Source organism: Panthera pardus, unplaced genomic scaffold (assembly GCF_024362965.1).
Source record: "Panthera pardus isolate Hobbes unplaced genomic scaffold, ASM2436296v1 HiC_scaffold_6, whole genome shotgun sequence".
Classification (NCBI taxonomy): Eukaryota; Metazoa; Chordata; class Mammalia; order Carnivora; family Felidae; genus Panthera; species Panthera pardus.
In genome coordinates this window covers 51,632,302-51,650,496 of record NW_026526991.1, presented here as the reverse complement: position 1 = coordinate 51,650,496, position 18,195 = coordinate 51,632,302, and the positions used below count along the sequence as shown (strand labels likewise).

General features: G+C 42.9%; 1 protein-coding gene across 4 annotated transcripts in view; it reads left to right on the top strand.

The window, feature by feature from the left end:
• TBC1D30 (TBC1 domain family member 30) overlaps positions 1 to 18,195 on the top strand; it is an 85,307-nt gene that overhangs the window by 28,822 nt on the left and 38,290 nt on the right. Inside the window, exon 1 of one of the 4 annotated variants that reach the window (XM_019455009.2) lies at positions 14,974 to 15,420. The exons of 2 other annotated variants lie outside the window; for them this stretch is intronic. In XM_019455009.2, the coding sequence (XP_019310554.2) occupies positions 15,258 to 15,420 (163 nt within the window). In that variant the 5' untranslated portion in view covers positions 14,974 to 15,257. Of the gene's footprint in view, positions 1 to 14,973; positions 15,421 to 18,195 lie in introns of those variants that run through there. One more of the 4 variants, XM_019455010.2, reaches the window with a different exon arrangement.

Below are 18,195 nucleotides of genomic sequence, written 5' to 3'. Positions count from 1 at the left end.
CCATGGAGAAATGAAGAGTGACCTCTGGGACTAGAGACAACCAATAGCAAAATGTAGCCCTGGCTCCCAACAGCCCTTGTTGGTAGGTCTGCGTTTCACATCCATTCTGATTCAGCCGTCCGACTTCTCCATTGCTATGTGCTCTCCGCCCCCACAGTGCATCTTTCCTCCTCATTCCTTTCCTTCACTCTCCACCTGTTCCTCCTTTGTCATTCCCCAGTGTACCACGGGCATGTGGCACTGGTTGTCAGTGACACACTTACCGGAAGGTTTCAGGGTAACGTAGGAGAAAGCTACAACAGGGAAGGACACAAGAAACGGCTGACTATCGAATTAAGTCTTAGACAGCATTGTCCTCGAGTATTCTTTGGACTTCTTCCCCTGAAAATTGCTCTCTGACAGTCATTTCTGTTAGACCCTAGTAATCTGTTTTAGAGCTCAACTGTCCTTCCTATTAGGAAGCCATAAAGCTTCGGAGGTGGAAGGTAAACTCACATCACTGGCCTAATCTAATTTTTCCTTCCTGGGAGAGTCAGCCATAGATGAATTTGCTGCCCATAGCATCCCTCTGTGTGGTTCCAACTCACCTAGATGAGGACCAGGTGGGTTGGTGGAGTATCCTAAGCATTTCTCTTTGACTAAAGTTCATTTCAGATTAAATTGTACATCAAATTTTGTAACGCAAATGTTGGACATATGGCAAGGGAGCATCTGAGGGGTTGACTCACTGCGTCAAAGCTTCAACATTAGTAAGTAGTTAATGAGATTTTGCTACCGTGTGTGATATTGTGCAAGAGTTTTCAAACACGTTTTTAAAAGTCTGGGCAATTTGGTTTGAATCATCTCAAATGTCATCCTGACTCCGAGATGTAGTAATTACAACAGCTGCTCCTTGCACATGAGGGAACGCAACAATGGCCTGAACATCACTCAAGACTGATTATACCCTGAGTCCGCATCATTTACCATTTTTCTCTCTATGGAGAGGGTCTTTAATTTGTTGCTTTCTCAGCTAATTAACCAGCTTCCTGTTTCCTGTTTCACATTCGGCAAATTATTTTTAGAGATCAATCATATCTGCAGTTTCTCGGGGAACTTTAAGGTGGCCCACATTTTCCCTGGGTGAGTTGTGGGGTGACCTGATGCAGAAAGGCATGCCCCATGCGGTCTCCACCAAGCCCATCTCTCTGTGGGCACTAATTAACTCCTGCATGCCCCATCATGTGTCATAAAAGATACAGCTGGTTTTCTGTAATCCTAGCCTAAGAACCTCACTCGTTTGCTCTGGCATCATGTTTTTTGTTTGTTTGTTTGTTTGTTTGTTTGTTTGGGTTCACTGCTGTGCTGAGCTAACCTTGCTGAAGCAGATGCTTTGTTACCTGTACCAGTACTTTGTTTTAGTAGATTAATAGAAGAGGGGGAGTTTGGGGAAATGATGGGTATCTTATTCAGTTTTGGTAACATAAATGGGGCTGTAAACAAGTCTTTAACAACTTCCAAAATGTTTTTGACCCTGCTTAGATAAAAATATATGGTTATATTTCATTGGCTTAGTGGATAGAGCATGACTTTAGAGTGAGACAGACCTGGGTTCAAATCCCAGCTCCGCCTTATTATTTGTATGACCTTTGGAAAGTTATTTCACCTCTTGGTTGGTTTGCTTGTTTATTCCTTCTTTCTTTCCTTCCTTGGTTCCTTCTTAGGGAATAAAAGTCAGAAAAGTACAAGGAAAAATATAGTAGGCTCCCATATTCTCACCACCCAGAATTAACTGTATTTGATTGTATTTTCTTTTTAAAAATTTTTTAAACGTTTATTCATCTTTGAGAGACAGAGCATGAGCGGGGAAGGGGTAGAGAGAAGGAGACACAGAATCCGAAGCAGGCTCCAGGCTCTGAGCTGTTAGCACAGAGCCCAACACAGGGCTCGAACTCAGGAACTGCGAGATCATGACCTGAGCCGAAGTCTGACGCCCAACCGGCTGAGCCATTCAGGTGCCCCTCTTTTTTCTTTTTTTAAAGTTTATTTATTTTGAGAGAAAGAGAGGGACAGCATTGAGTGGGGGAGGGGGAGAGAGAGAGAGAGAGGAAGAGAGAGAATCCCAAGCAGGCTCTGTACTTTCAGTGCAGAGCCTGATGCGGGGCTCAAACCCACAAACTGTGAGATCATGACCTGAGCTGAAACCAAGAGTTGAACGCTTAACTGACTGAGCCACCCAGGAGCCCCTGATTGTATTTTCTTTTAGTCATTTGTTTCTTATGCTTAGTAAAACAATTACCCTGATGATATATGCATACACTGCCCTTTCGCTCCCCATTTCTTGGAAGATAATTGCTACCTTTTTGGTAAAATGAGATAATTAGAGTACCTAGTTTAGTGATGATTTGTAGTAGACAATGGGTACATGGTAGTTCTTGCTATTAGTTGTCCCACTTTTATCCTTACTTCTTTCTTTGTGCAACTGCTTTAAAAAATATAGTCCTGGTAAATTGACAGACTTAGAAAAATGATTTTTTTGGACAAGGTATTTCTCCTTCCTGGATGTCTTTGCCACCTCCAGCTCGAGGAATTAGTGTTAAAACATGTAAGAATGTAGAGCACACCATAAAACTTACTTACATTGCAAATCAAAATTTATTGAAAGACCAGAACTTTCTACCAAATGATGGGCTACATTTGGGAAAACTCTTTAAAATAAAATGATGGAGCCAAATTTCAGAAACTTGCATGCATTATTTAAAAAGTTATAGTATTGGAGGAATGGAAAGACTGAGAAGAAAATTGCTTACTTAAACTGTGCTGTGAAAGATTGATTTCCTGGTTGTAGTGATCTTGCAGGGCAAGTGGCTGTTGGGTAAATAATGCTGCGGCTTTATTAATTTATGAAGAGCAGGGAAGGATTAACTTGTCTGCATTGAAGAGACTTCTCCTCAAGTAACATGTTAAAAAAATCAAGATGATTAAAAACGTGAGCAATTTGTCAATTTAAATTAATGTTCTCTTTTATGGGCTTCCTAGACTAATTTTACACTAAAATCCATTCCAGAATGGGTGGTAACATAATTAAAGAGCAAAGAAGCTAGAGTGACCTGGCAGCATCATTTGTAATCTGTAGCAATATTGATGTAATAGTTTAAAATGTCTTTCCTTTAGGAAGGGGAAAACATAGTTTCAAACAGAGAGGGAGGCAAACCCATAAGAGACTCTTATTTTTTTTTTTTAAATTTTTTTTTTTAACGTTTATTTATTTTTGAGACAGAGAGAGACAGAGCATGAACAGGGGAGGAGCAGAGAGAGAGGAAGACACAGAATTTGAAACAGGCTCCAGGCTCTGAGCTGTCAGCACAGAGCCCGACATGGGGCTCGAACTCACGGACTGTGAGATCATGACCTGAGCCGAAGTCGGACGATTAACCAACCAAGCCACCCAGGCGCCCCCATAAGAGACTCTTAAATACAGAGAACAAACCGAGGGTTGATGGGGGGGGCAGGGGAGAGGGGAAAATGGGTGATGGGCATTGAGGGGGGCACTTGTTGGGATGAGCACTGGGTGTTGTATATAAGTGATGAACCATGGGAATTCCAAAAACCAAGAGCACACTTTACACACTGTATGTTAGCTAACTTGACAATAAGTTCTATTAAAAAAATAAAAATAAATAAAATAGTAGGTCATATTTATATAGAGCTTACCGTGGGCCAGATGGTATAGTAAGTGCTTTACCTGCATCATTGGATTGTTAGAATAGCTCCTATTAAGTAGGTACTTTAATTGTCCCATTTTATGGATGAGGAAACTGAGGCAATTAACTTACCCAAGTTACATTGCCCCTGAGTGGTAGAGCCAGGTTTCAAGTCCAGACAGCTGGTTCTAGAGTCTGTGCTTTTTGGCTACTATACTATGCTGACTGCCTTGATAGCTAGTATTTTAAGAGCATCTTTCACCTGATAAGCAGAGCAAGTATGTGACATTTGAGCATTACATGTTTTGGAAACTTGCCAGGGAGACTAAGAATAGTGTTTGGGGATTTTTTTTGTGCTTTGTACAAATGTCAGTCAAAATAACTGTTTATAAACACATCTGCTTATGTCTCTTGTAGTTGAATAAAAAGCTCTTTTTCAATGAGTGGGAAGGTATGGCTCTCTTCCTGACATGATGAATTTATGATGTTGTTTATTTTTAACATTCATGTACTGAGTACCAAATGTGTACAGAGTCCCATGCTAGCTGCGGGCAGTTGTGGGGGGGACATACAACAATGAATAAGACTTAGTCCCTATGCTCAAAGGAGTTTATGATCTATTGAGAGGAGAAGATGTGCTTATAAATAATTCAAAGGCATAGCTGAATCAGCTGGGGGGGGGGTGGGAGAAGTGTGGCATATGGAATACAGGTGCTAAGGCAGGTACCATGTGTAAAAAATTATTTTTAGAGAAAGAATTGACCTATAACACCGTATTAGTTTTAGGTGTATGACATAATGATTTGATATATGCATATATTGTAAAGTGATTACCACAATCTGCAGGCACCGTTTTTATTTTTTATTTTATTGTTTAAAGACGTTTTTTATTTGAGTATAGTTGGCACACGGTGTTTACAGCTTCAGGTGTACAACACAGTGATTCAGCTTCTCTATACGTTATGCCATGCTCACCACAAGCGTAGCTACCGCCTGTCATCATGCAATGCTATTACAGTATCACTCACTGTATGCCCTATGCTGTGCCTTTTATCCACAGGACTTACTTGTTCCATTATTGGAAGCCTGTATCTTTCACTCTCCTTCATGCATTCTGCCCATGTCCCCACCCCTTTCCCTTCGGCAACCCTTAGTTCTCTATAGTTTAGATTCTGCTTTTTGTTTGTTTATTCACTTATTTTGTTTTTTAGATCCCACATATGAATGAAATCATACAGTATTTGTCTTTCCCTGTCTGACATATTTCATTTAGTATAATACCCTCTAGGTCCATCCATGTTGTCACAAAATGGCCTTTTTATGGCTGTGTAATATTCCATTGTATATTTAAATGCTACATCTTCCTTATTTACTTGTCTGTCAGTGGGCACTTATGTTGCTTCTATATCTTGGCTGTTGTAAATAATGGTGCAATAAACGTAGGGGTGCCTATATCTTTTTGAATTAGTGTTTTTGTTTTCTTTAGGTAAATACCCAGTAGTGGAATTATGGGATTGTATGATATTTCTATTTTTGATTAAAAAGTTTTTTTTTAATGTTTATTTATTTTTGAGACAGAGACAGAGCACAAGTGGGGGAGGAGCAGAGAGAGAGGGAGATACAGAATCCAAAGCAGGCTCCAGGCTCCGAGCTGTCCACACAGAGCCCAACACGGGGCTCGAACACACGAGCTATGAGATCATGACCTGAGCTGAAGTCAGATGGTCAATCGACTGAGCCACCCAGGCCCCGTATTTTTGATTTTTAAAGGAACCTCTATACTGTTTTCTACAGTGGCTGTACCAATTTACATTCCTATCAACAGTGCATGAGGGTTCCTTTTTCTCCACATCCCTGCCAACACTTGCTACTTCTTGTCTTTTTGATTTTAGCCATTCAGACAGGTGTAATGTGATATCTCATTGTGGTTTTGATTTGCATTTCCCTAATGATTAGTGATGTCGAGCATCTTTTCATGTGTTTGTGGGCCATCTGTATGTCTTTGGAAAATTTTTCTTTGGAAAAATTTCCATTCAGGTCCTCATGCAGGTACCATTTTTAAATGTTCAATCCAGGATCGTGATCTGATATCTTTTGTGTGTCATAGAGGCAATGAAAAAAAAAAACCAAAAAACATTTACTGACTGCCTATGGTGTATCAAGCCCTATGCTGGAAAATTATTTAGAAGTTTTCTAAAATACTTTGTGGTACTTAGTTTTCAAGTATCGGGAAGGTTTAAAATTTAGAGAAACCAGAGGTTGCTTTTTTTTTTTTTTTAAAGATATAATCTATTCCCTCCCTAGGAGCTGGCATATCTAATTGATTCTGGCATCAGGCCAGACTAACATACTGCCAAGTGAGACTCTGTGATAAGCTGGGACTAAAGACAATGGTAATTAAAGGTGCCAGCACTGCTCTATCAAGTACATGAGTATAATAGGCCATATTTGTATTGCTTCTAGAAGAGAAGAAACACATAGAAAGTGTACTTATTAAGCTGTCTGCTTCTTTAAGAGTTTTTCTCTGTTACCGGGGCACCTGGGTGGCTCAGTTGGTTAAGCGTCCCACTTCGGCTCAGGTCATGAACCCATGGTTCATGAGTTCGAGCCCTGCGTCAGGCTCTGTGCTGACAGCTCAGAGCCTAGAGCCTGCTTCGGATTCTGTGTCTTCCTCTCTCTCTACCGCTCCCCCACTTGCACTCTGTCTGTGTCTCTCAAAAATAAACATTAAAAAAAAAATTAAAAAAAAAAAAAGTTTTTCTCTATTACCCAAACTTTAGGTTGACTTTCAAAGACTAGAATACATACATAACCATTTCCAGGGATACACCGGTATATTCCTTTTTTAAAAATGTTACTTATATTTGAGAGAGGGAGACAGTACACGAGCAGGGGAGGGGCAGAAAGAGAGAGGGAGACAGAACCTGAAGCGGGCTCCAGGCTCTGAGCTGTCAGCACAGAGCCCAACGTCGGCTTGAACTCACAAGCTGTGAAATCATGACTGAGCCACCCAGGCGCCCCACACTGGTGTATTCCTAAATGTTTATGAAGGTAAAGGTAAAAATGAATAAGTCACCAGATATGCTACCCTTCAAAACACTGAGGACTGTGTTGATTGATACACCATAAACTTCCTCTTACCCCCAGGTACATGTAATTCAGGAGATATGCATTTTCCTTTTAATGTAGTCCCTAACATGATTTGGGATTCCTTTCCAGTAGTGTCTTGGATTCTCATATAATGAGAGTAATGATCTAAAGATAATGTAAGATTCTTAATAAATACATAAAAATTCAGTTTGTTCAGAATAGTCTTTTGAAGTCCAAGAAAGTGTAATAATATATCTTACAAGTATTCTTAATGAGGACGGAAGCCAAAAGGATCTTTTTGCTTAAATTGCAGCTTACCTGAAAATATAATAACTCCACCTGTATTCTCTGTGCATTACAGTTGGTAAACATTTATATTGGATTGAGGGATTCTTACAGAGTAATAGAATTTGAGTATCAGTTAAACTGAAGCTGTTTCACTGTTATTAGTTGTTGAGCCATACCTCATTTTACACGTCCATTGAGGGTATTCCTGTCTGCTGGGTGTGTAGCTTTTGCCTGAGAACTCTGAAGGACAGGGCATTTAAGGCGTCCTGAGGCTCTGGGTTTTGTTACAGGTAGAGCATTCTTACATTTTGCTGGTATCTGACTCTCTGTAACTTCCATTTAGCAGTTCTGATACAGTCCTTTGGAGTAAACATGAAGCTAATCTTAATATTCTTTTTTCTTTTTAATGTTTATTTATTTTTTGAGACAGAGAGAAAGTGAGAACGGGAGGAGCAGAGAGAAATGGGAGAGAGAATCCCAAGCAGGCTCTGTACTGTCAGCACAGAGCCCGATGTGGGGCTCCATCTCAGGAACTGTGCTAAAATCAAGAGTTGGATGCTTACATGACTGAGCCACCCAGGCACCCTGCCAATCTTAATAGTCTTATCAAGTGAGTGAGGGCAGTAGGGTAAGAATGCAAAGGAAGAACACCTGGTCGGAACCTCGGTGAGGTATTCTGGCCAGTCACACTCTCCTGTGGGTCTGGTCCTGGGTCCTCTGCTAGGCAGATATTTGGGTAGACCGCCCTCCGGGCCATTTTAACTTTATCCTGTACAGTAACAACATACACTAAGGAAAAAAGGACGCCCAAATGTAAATGTACTGAGTGCCTACTTTGTACCACTATGTGCTAGACTCTGGACTTTTGCTATTATTTTGCCATTTAATTCCACACAGGACCTCAAATCAGTATCGTTGATTCTAAAGATGAGGAAACTGAAAGCTAGAAATTAAGCAACTTGCCCGCAGACATCGAGCTAGTGAGTGGAATTCTAACCTTGGTCTGCCTGCCTTCAGAGCCAGCACTTCTGTGACACATCACATTGTCCCCTGGAGGGCCGCACTAGGTGCCGTGACTGCTTTGACACGCTTCCTCATTAGCCTGCATATTCTACACCTTCTGAGTGATCTGAGGCTCCCAGACCAGCCACGCCAACATTAATGTTGACTCTAATCTCTCTTTCCAATACTTCTTTCTTCTCACCATCAAAATTAAGCACATTCTTCTTAAGGACATGACCCTTCTCCTCTCTATGAACATGTATTTGCAAGCCACGCTAATTTGCATCAATAGGTATCAGAAACCCTCTCCTTTCATATCCCTTGACTGGGTCAAAGGAACCATAGAATGGTTTGGTGTAAAAGGTTGGGAAGGCCAAGCTAAGTAGTTCCTCATGACTAGGGTGAACAATGACACCGTCTCCTGAAGCAATGGTCTGCGTCTTCCAGCTCTACTCCTGATGTGGAAGCAAAGAGCCGAATCGCCACAATTGTAAGAGCAGAAATCAGCTTTGTCCTTGGCTTGTTTTCAGTTGAAATCTAACAGTTTAATGAAATAAAGCCCTGGGGAAACATTGGAATACACAGTCCTTAGGGTAAGGTAAAGATAAGGCTATCCCTCCACTACTCACATGATATTTTAAATACTCACATAGTATTTTAAACCTTTCACACCGTCCTGTCACCACCCATTTTGTCCTTCCCTCAGTAAACCGTAAGTTCCTTGAGGGTAGAGAATGTACTGAATTCATACTTTTACTTCCCACAGACCATAGCATAAAGCCTTTCCAACTGTGGTTGACGAATGAATGTTTATTTCATGAATGCATAAATGAATAAAAGAAATACAAAGATGTCTTTCTGTAGTCAACATAAACCTACCTCAGGCAGTATTACATCACTTTCACTTATTTTGAGGCAAGAAAATACTTCATAGAAAATCAGAGGCCAAGAGGAATAATATGATGACTTCTAAAATTTTGGGTTAGCTGTGTATCTGAGGTTGTGTGGACTTGGCTGCAGGGTTTTAAGTACATTTTCATATGGTACCCAGAGGTGGGACTTCCACTCCCCTTGGGAATTAAATTCTCATATCATGGTCATAACTTAAAAATTTCTGATCTGTAGGGGCGCCTGGGTGGCTCAGTCAGGTAAGCTTCCGACTTGGGCTCAGGTCATGATCTCATGGTTGGTGAATTCAAGCCCTGCGTTGGGCTCTGTGCTGACAGCTCAGAGCCTGGAGCCTGCTTCGGATTGTGTCTCCCTTTGTCTCTGCCCCTCCCCTGCTCATTCTCTCTCTCTCTCTCAAAAATAAATAATAAACATTAAAATTTTTTTTTTCTGATCTGTAGACAAAACTGGTTATTCTTAAAATACTTCATCCAAAATATTTGAACGTGTGTGTGTGGGGGGGGGGGGCGGGGGGGAATGTTAGGAGTGGTTTTGTTCTTGAAAATATCTGATGAAAGGGAGTAGTCCAGAGAAAGCATCAACAGTGACCCTCAGGAGGTAGAGTGGATTTGGTTTTGGAATTTAAAAGCTTCTCTGTTCCATGCTTGATGGGATCCTTTCTCTCAAATAAGATACAAAAGCCACACCTGATTGTCTGCAAGGATGACTGTATTTAAATAGAGAAATCAGTTTTATGACTGAGGGGAGAAAATCACACAAAAAGAAAATAAAATGTCCCATGTACATAACATGATATGTCAGATAATTGTAAGATTTTCTTCCCCCTCAGTTTCTTCCTGCTGCCCTGCCTCTATGCCTCTTTCATGATGGGAAAATGGTTATGATTGATGCTCATCACCATAAGCTCATAGTGCGTGGGCTTTGTCCCAGATAATGGGTTGAAGGAACTACCTATTAAGTCCTTACTTTTAAGTAGGTCTGAGGAGAGTGTTAACCTTTACAGTACTGGTCATAGTTACTGTCCCTTTAGGGGAGATGTGATTTTTACTATTCAGGAGTTGCTCACAGACTTTCTCAAGTCGTGGGGAGAGCAGAGAGGAAAATAGTGGCTTTATGCCACCAGACCCCCGCCCTTCTAGTTAGCAGGGGTGCAGAGATGTACCCATCTCCTGCTAGACCCACGAGACCTGCTATGTGGTAACCTCTCATCTGCCGTCAGAGACTTGGGTACTCACAAACGATGCGAGAAAACTCTGCAGCTATAAGGATGAGTTCCAGGCTGTTTCTCACCCCTCCCGCCCCCTGCCCCCCACTCCCAAGCAAGACAGCTCCCTGTAGGGTTTTTTTCCTCTCCTCAAAGCAGGCTTCCAGGGCTTTTTCTCTTGGTAATTGTCACTACTAGTTCTGTTCAGTCCCTGTAGATAAGCACGTAGGCCCTTTTTATTTTAAGATTTTACTGTTAAAAATAGTAGCATGAGGAAATCACAAAAGTCCCAGACCCGATTTCTGTCTGGAAGCCCCTTGGGACAGAGCTTTTATTCCTTAAGTTGGGCTTTCTGTGCCTCCGAATAAAGGAATATTTTGCTCTCAAGAGAGCCTCACTCCCAGCTCAAGGACCTGAAGGTGCAGGGGTAGCCGAAGATCCCTGCTTCTTGTATCAGCCTGGGAACTTCCATCTCTGGGGATGTCCCGTGGGGATTGGACTCTGTATACCATTCAGGAGGCTCTCTCAAAACACTCATTTTCTTTAGCAATCCAAGTAAGTTTCAAATCCCAATCAGTTTTCATTGAGCCTTCTTTTTGCCAAATACAGCTTAAATTGTAATTGTTCAAGGCTGTGCCAAGGTATGATTTGCCCAAATGTGAATTCACTGATATTATTTGATTAGTAAAGATCACTCAATTAGTAAAGAGGGATGTTAAGTTGGCCTTGGCTGGGAATCTTACCACCTGAGGTCTTCAAGCAAAGTCCATGCTGGCATTGTTTCCTATGCAAGTTGACTTCAGGTGACATCTTTTGCTTCTAGAAAACAATATTGCAGACATGAATAAGAAACCATGAGTCATACAATAAGTATAATACTAGGCTTATGCCATGGCTGCTTTTAGACCATTGTATTTTACTGCTTGTTTAATTATCTGTTTGCTGTAAAAGTTGGCAATCCTGGCTTTCCTCTTCAATGTAAACAAAATAATAATATTTAATTCTGTCACTATTTATTGCTATAATAGTAGAAACTATTTTTTTTCTTTTTTTGCTGTTTTCAGTTTCTATGTAGTTTAGAATGGCAAGTTTTCAAGGAAACTTTTTTAAAAGAGTTTTTCCTTGTAATACATTGGAGATGAAACAGAATTTTTATCTTGAAAGTAAACAAACCCATTACTAATGGGAAAAAAAAAATTGTCTGGAGAAGAGTTATGGAGAGAGGGCTTTTTGTCAGCCATGACATGTCGAGGTGGGCTTGGCAATCTAGGGTCTAGATTCTCCTTTGGCAGTCCAGAAACTTGATTTCCTCAGCTCACTGAGAATTGGGCAAATTCGGGGGTATTGGCTGCTATTAACTGGCTGGTGCATTTTCTTCTTTGCAGCAAAATCTATGGGAAGTCAGATGACACTCAGCCTTTGTTTGGTGATCATGGAGTCTGGGCCAGAGGGAGGGGGATGGTCTGAGAGGCACATGTCCACCAGCTGTGGGAGCTGGATGTCCCTTCCGCTCCAGAGGCAATGTTGTAGAGCCGAGCCCACTGCTCCTCTTCTTGGCTGCTGAGGCTGTCTTTCCTGCTGGCCCAGTGTTAGAAACTGAGTGTGAATAGCCTCTCTGGTTAAAAGAGAACACAGAACCCCCTAAGGTTTGAGCAGATGAGAGCTCTCTGGAAGATGAGACTGTGCATGCAGATACCGGCTTGTTTTCTTGGATTTTCCCTCTCCTTCCGGTTCTCTTCCTTTGATTCTGGCCATTCATCACCGTCTTCACAACCAGGGGCCTGTGGTGCCCTCTAAAAAATTGGCTAAAGCCAAACGTCAGTTCTCTTTCTGTTATTACTCTCAGCACAGCTGAGATAGGCTGGAACAGTCAATGGACATCTTATTAAAATTAAGAGAAAGCAAAAGGAAAATCAACATGTACTGAAACTATGAAAGTATCGGGCTGACGAAGGATAGATTTTGAGCTTGGTGTAAAGTGTTGGGAAATCTAAGCCAAACAGTCAATTATGACCAGGTTAAACAATGACTTCATCTTCTCAAGTGATGAGGCAGTACTTTTTCAAAGCATTTTTCCCCCAGTGGGGCAGGCATAACCGAGTAGCTTACGTATCCCAAATGAGCCAGGTTTACTTTTGCAGATTAAGAATCTCATTTTAACAGATTCTATATGTATGAAATGTGTATTTCATGATTAGAGTTGTGTCATTTCTGACATTGTCCTCAGATTCTGGGGTACTTCATAAAGCCCAGAATGTACTGATTACCAAATAAGTGTGCCAGAGTCATAAGAATGACTTCTTTTCCAGCTCTTTCAGAATATCATTAGGACTGCATTTAAAAAATACTCAATACTTTTCAATCAATAGCAGTCATTGTTTTTGATGGTCAAAATTTCCATCTTTGGCCAGTAGTAGCCTATTCATGTGACTCTTATGTCCTTTTGACATGCCCCTATTAGTCTTGGAGCACTTCCTTACTTCCTTAGCTCATCAAAATGGTTCAGGCTCATCTTGTACTTTTTTCTGGCTCAGATGTAGAATCAGTCACACTTCAAAGGAGTCTTGATTCTTTTTAGTGGGGAATGGTTTTTAGAGACCACAACTTGGGTGCTGCAGGTGTTCATTGCTGCTGGGTTGTCTTTAGTTCAAAACCCACTCAGTGTCTTTAGTTCTAAACAACATGGGTTTGAACTGCACAAGTCCATTTATAAGTGTTTTTTTTTTCAATAAATATAGTACTGTAGATGCATTTTCTTTTCTGTATGATTTTTTAAAAATTTTTTTCAATGTATGATTTTCTTAAGATTTTCTTTTCTCTAGCTTACTTTATTGTAAGAATACATATATAATACATTTAACACACCAAATATGTGTTTTTTTTTAAGTTTATTTTTAAGTAATCTCTATACCCAGTGTGTGGCTCAAACTCACAACCCCAAGACCAAGAGTCTCATGCTCTACTGATGGAGCCAGCCAGGTGCCCCCAAAATTTGCATAGGAATTAATTTTTTTTTTTAATTTAGAGAGGGCAAGTTGGGGACAGGGGCAGAGGGAGAAAGAGAATCCCAAGCAGACTCTGCTTAGTGCAGAGCCCAATGCAGGGCTCAATCCCATGACCCTGGGGTCATGACCTGAGCTGAAATCAAGTCTCAGATGCTCAACATATTGAGCCAGCCACGTGCCCCAGTAATTAATTTTTTTTAAGTAAGCTCTGTACCCAGTGTGGAATGCAGGACCCCCAAGACCAAAAGTCACATGCTCTACTAACTGAGCCAGCAAGGCACTCCATTCAAATATGTGTTGATTGACCATTTATGTTATTGGTAAGGGTTCTGGTCAGTAGTAAGTAAGGTTTACTTACTTACAATTTACTTACTTACAATTAGTAAGGTTTTTGGAAGGTCAAATTTATATGCAAATTTTCCACTATTGGGGGTGGGTGGGAAGGTTCACATCCTTTACTCCCCTGTTGTTCCTTGTTCAACTGTGTATGTATTTTTGAAAAAAAAAAAAAAAAAAAGAAAAGTTCATACTAGTTCCAAAGTTCCAAATATAATATTGCAGAATTAAAAAACCCTTAATTTCTTTGTACACTTGAGTTTTCGGTTACACTGAGAACGTCTTGGTTTCTTGTGGCATTAACATTATTTGCTTTATCCCATAGTGTACATAAGGATTAAAAAAAATCAATATAGTAACAATAATGCTACTTACTGACATTTAAGGTTTTTTTTGCAGCTCTTTTTGCCCTTGGAATATATACCACCATTGATGTATAGTCACAATACTGTATTCTAAAGCAACTTAGTAATTTTTTCTGTATTCTTGTGCCAACAACAGGATATTCAGTTAGGTTCATTTATTTCCATTCATTTTCATTTTTTTCTTTTTATTTATTAATATAACATGTTATCCCAGAGTCAAAACTATATAAGGCACATCCAGAGAAGTCTGTTTTCCATTCCTCTTTCTTCCACACTGTTCCCTCTCACATAAATACTTTTTTTGTTGTTTTATCCATGTAGTATTCCTTTTCTAAATATTAGCAAATACAAATGTCTCTGTATTTCCTCCTATCTCCTTTCCTTCCTTATTCCTCATTCATTTTTATGATTAATATTCCACGGGTGACTGTCATAGTTTAAGAATGACTCCCTCCCCCCCCCCCCCTTTTTAAATAGTAATGATAGTTAATAGTTCTAAACTACTTAAGTCTATGGCTGGACAGAGGGGGCACTTAAAAAAACTTGCTTTTAAATGTGAACAATTCTTTTTTCTTGAAGCCTGTTCTTCCAAGAGAAACAACCATTATTATTCGGTGTTACGCGCTTTCCATGCCTCTCTAAGCTGCCAGGAAACTGTGTAACACCATTTGGGATGAAGCTTGTGTTTCATCACCTGCCAGCTTCTCTGCCACGCTGCCAGATTCGTCCTGCGTTCGGCTGACTGTCCCTTCTGAAGCTGCCCGGATAGGTGGGCACTTGAATCTCTCTGGTGTTCTGCACCTGAGACTTGCTGTCTTTGGTGCCACCCTCCAGCCCCTCCCAGATCTTGGGAAAAGCGCGGAAGTCTCCCGCAGCTTCTGGTCCCGGGGCGCATTTGTTCACCTGGCCGCTCTCCAGTTCCCAGGCTCCCGGACTCTGGGGTTTCCAGGCTCCGCAGTCCTGCGGTTCCTGGGCGCAGGTGCCAGGAGCCCGCCGGGCGCTCAGGAGCTGAGGCCGCCCTGGAGCTAGGGCCGCCCGCCTGCGCATGGTGATGCCGGGATTGGGGGCGGGAGCGCCGCCTTCATCTCCCGCGCGCTCGCTCGCTCGCTCCCGCCCCCTTCCCCGCCCCAAGCCCTCTCCTGCCTCAGCCGTGCAGGCTCCGCACTGCAGATGCCTGCCGACCGCCCCGCGCTCGGTGGCTCCAGCGGTGCTTCGCAGGTCCCTTCGACCCCCGGGCTCCCGCCGCACTCTCGCTGCTCCCAAGGGCCCCTCGACTAAGGAGACTCGCTAAGTCCCGCGCGCGGAACCGCTACGCCGGCAGGGCGGCGGGGATCCAGGCGGACGGTGGCCGCGCCGGAGCCCCGGGCTCTCTCGAATGCGGCAGGACAAGCTGACCGGCTCCCTGAGGCGCGGAGGGAGATGCCTGAAGCGGCAGGGTGGCGGAGGCGGAGGCGTGGGCACCATTCTGAGCAATGTGCTCAAAAAGCGCAGCTGTATTTCTCGGACCGCGCCCCGGCTGCTCTGCACCCTGGAGCCGGGTGAGGTCCCGGGGCTGCAGATGGGGCACTGGAAAGTAGCGTGGCGCCCCGGACTGGTGCCTCTGCCTCAGTTGAACTCCGCCTAAACCGGGCAGCGCTCGCGGGCCGCCCGGTGCGGGGGTACCGCGGCTCGGCGCGGGCGGGGCTGGGTCGGTCTGGGAGGGAAGAGCGCGGACGAAGGCCTGGGCGCGGGCAGCGGCCTCCCAAGGCTGGGAGGACTGGCTGCTCCCGGTGGTTGCCCGCGGGTCCCGACCCTGTGGCTTGTGCGCGGTCTAGCCCTGTTTGTACCCAGAGCTTAAGGCGAGCGGTGCGCTCGGCCTTGTCCGCGTGGTGGGGAAGTGCTGGCGGCTACCCGGGCTGCCAGAGGCCGCGCAACCAATTGTGCTTCGGGCTCACTGGAAGCCACGTCTTGAAAGGTGTGTGAGGCGAAGAAAGGAGAATGTTTGACTCTTGGGGTCGAAGGGGGAGGCAGCGGCTGCGAAGGAAAAATCGGGTGCATTTTCCTGAGTGTCCCCGCGGCGTGAGTGCTAGGGTCAGTTCGCCTGGAGCCTCTAATTTGTGTGTCCGTTTGGGGAGCGGGCAGGAAACCCTCCTGCAAGTAGAGATCCTTTCTTACAGCTAAAGTCCGGGAGCGCGCCTTGTGTGCTAGGCTAGGCCCTTTATGGTGGTAGCCTGTGTTTACACATCCTTGCTTCTCTAGGCTGCATAACTCCGCGTCTGCTCCACCACCCGGCATCCCTCCCCGGGGTTTTATGGGCCTGGCGCGGGTGCCTGGGCACAGAGCTTTCTGGCAAAGGGTGGCCGCAGAGGGAGCCGGCTGCACTCTCGCCGGTGCTTAGCGCTCACTTGTCCCCAGCGTGGCACCAGCGGGGTTCCAGGCGAGTTCGTCCTCCCCCAGCCCCTGCCCCCCCCACCCCCCACCCCGCGCCACCGGGGACCTGCTATCCTGAGGCTGCTGGAGAGAATCTGACGAGGCGCGGAGCCCCAAAGGGTGGAACGCGTGACTGCCTTTACGAACCTTGTGGTTTCTTTGTTTTTCTCCCCGTGGAAGTGTCTAATTGCAGAGACTGTAGTATTTATTCACCATCTGCCTTTACCCTTAAAAAAAAATTTCCTTTCCACGTTAAAAGTGTTTTATATTTCTGAATCCGGAACAGCCGTGACTATCAGATGAAACATAAGCCTTCTCCCCTGCTTTAGAAGAAAAGAGGAGAAAATGACCTGATTTCAGCTATCGCATGCAGGTGGTGAATGATCAATTCCAGTTAAATCCTGTGACTCATTCTAGATCATGAGAAAATAGTTGTGGTTTAGATTAACCCCAGCAGGTTTCAGCACCTGGTGCCCAGCAGGTGCTCTGAAAAAGCAAAGGGAGCATATTCGGTCATACATACAGGGAATCCAGAACTGTCAGGTCGGTTGAAATAAGTCAGCGCTGGACAGAATATCCTTGTCTTTGTTAAAGCAAAAGTCATGAGTATGTATGCTCCTCCGTTCAGCACCCCGCGTCTGGACAGCAACCTCACAAGGGAGTGTGTTTCATCCTGCCTTAAATCATTCGCTCCAGCTGGAGGCACTCTTGTGGCCGTTGTATCATTGCTCTGCACTGAAGCAGGACTTCATTTAAACGATCTCAGAGAGATGAGAAATTGTGGGGGTACTTGATAGACCTTTGGAGAAGGAAATCTTATCTGCTTAGGCAGAATATGCCTGTGGCCCTGAATCTTTGAAAAGAAGTATCAGGGCATTGATTGGATGCCTGGGATTCTTTATCACGGCTTGACTTCAGAAATCTAGGACCCAAATCATGTATTCACAGTACTCTTCCCAGAACTCCCAAGAAGGATATCTGCATACTGTCATGGGCTTGGGCAAAACATACATACCTCTTTCTAGTTTCTTGACTCCATATATATGTTTTTTTTTTTTTAATTTTTAATGTTTATTTTATTTTTGAGAGAGAAAGAGGAGAGAGAGTGTGACTGGGGGAGGGGCGGAGAGAGAGAGAGAGAGAGAGAGAGAGAGAGAGAGAGAGAAAACACAGACTTGGAAGCAGGCTCCAGGCTCTGAGCTATCAGCACAGAGGCCAATGCTGGGCTTGAACCCACGAACCGTGAGATCATGACCTGAGTCAAAGTCAGATGCTCAACTGACTGAACCACCCAGGAGCCTATCCATATATATATGTATATATATGTGTATATATATATATACATATATATATATATGTGTATATATATGTATATGTGTGTATATATGTATATGTGTGTATATATGTATATATATATATATATATGATTTTTTTTTAAGTCTACCTTATAGTAATTTTAAATTCTGAAAATTGTTTCTATCTACATACCAATTCCTAACTACTGGAAGTTGTGGGGAAGTTTTCAGTATGCTTAATCTGCAATCAACATCTGAGAAAAAATATTGTCATAAATGACAATTATAAATTGTAAAACTGAATACTATTAATAATGTTTGGTATATCTTGATCCTTGAACTTTTAAGTAATAAGTCTAAAAAAGTGACTTGAAATATGATTTAATTCATTTTGAAGTTGTAGAAAAATCTAGCATTTTCAGAGTTAATTGTTTTTAATAAAATTTACATGGGAGGGATTGCCTGGGTGGCTCAGTTGGTTGAATGTCAGATTCCTGGTTTCAGCTCAGGTCATGATCTCACAGTTCATGGGTTCAATCCCCAACCCCACCAAAATAAATAAAGTTAAAAAAATTAAGCTCATTAAAAAAATAATAAAATTTATGTGGG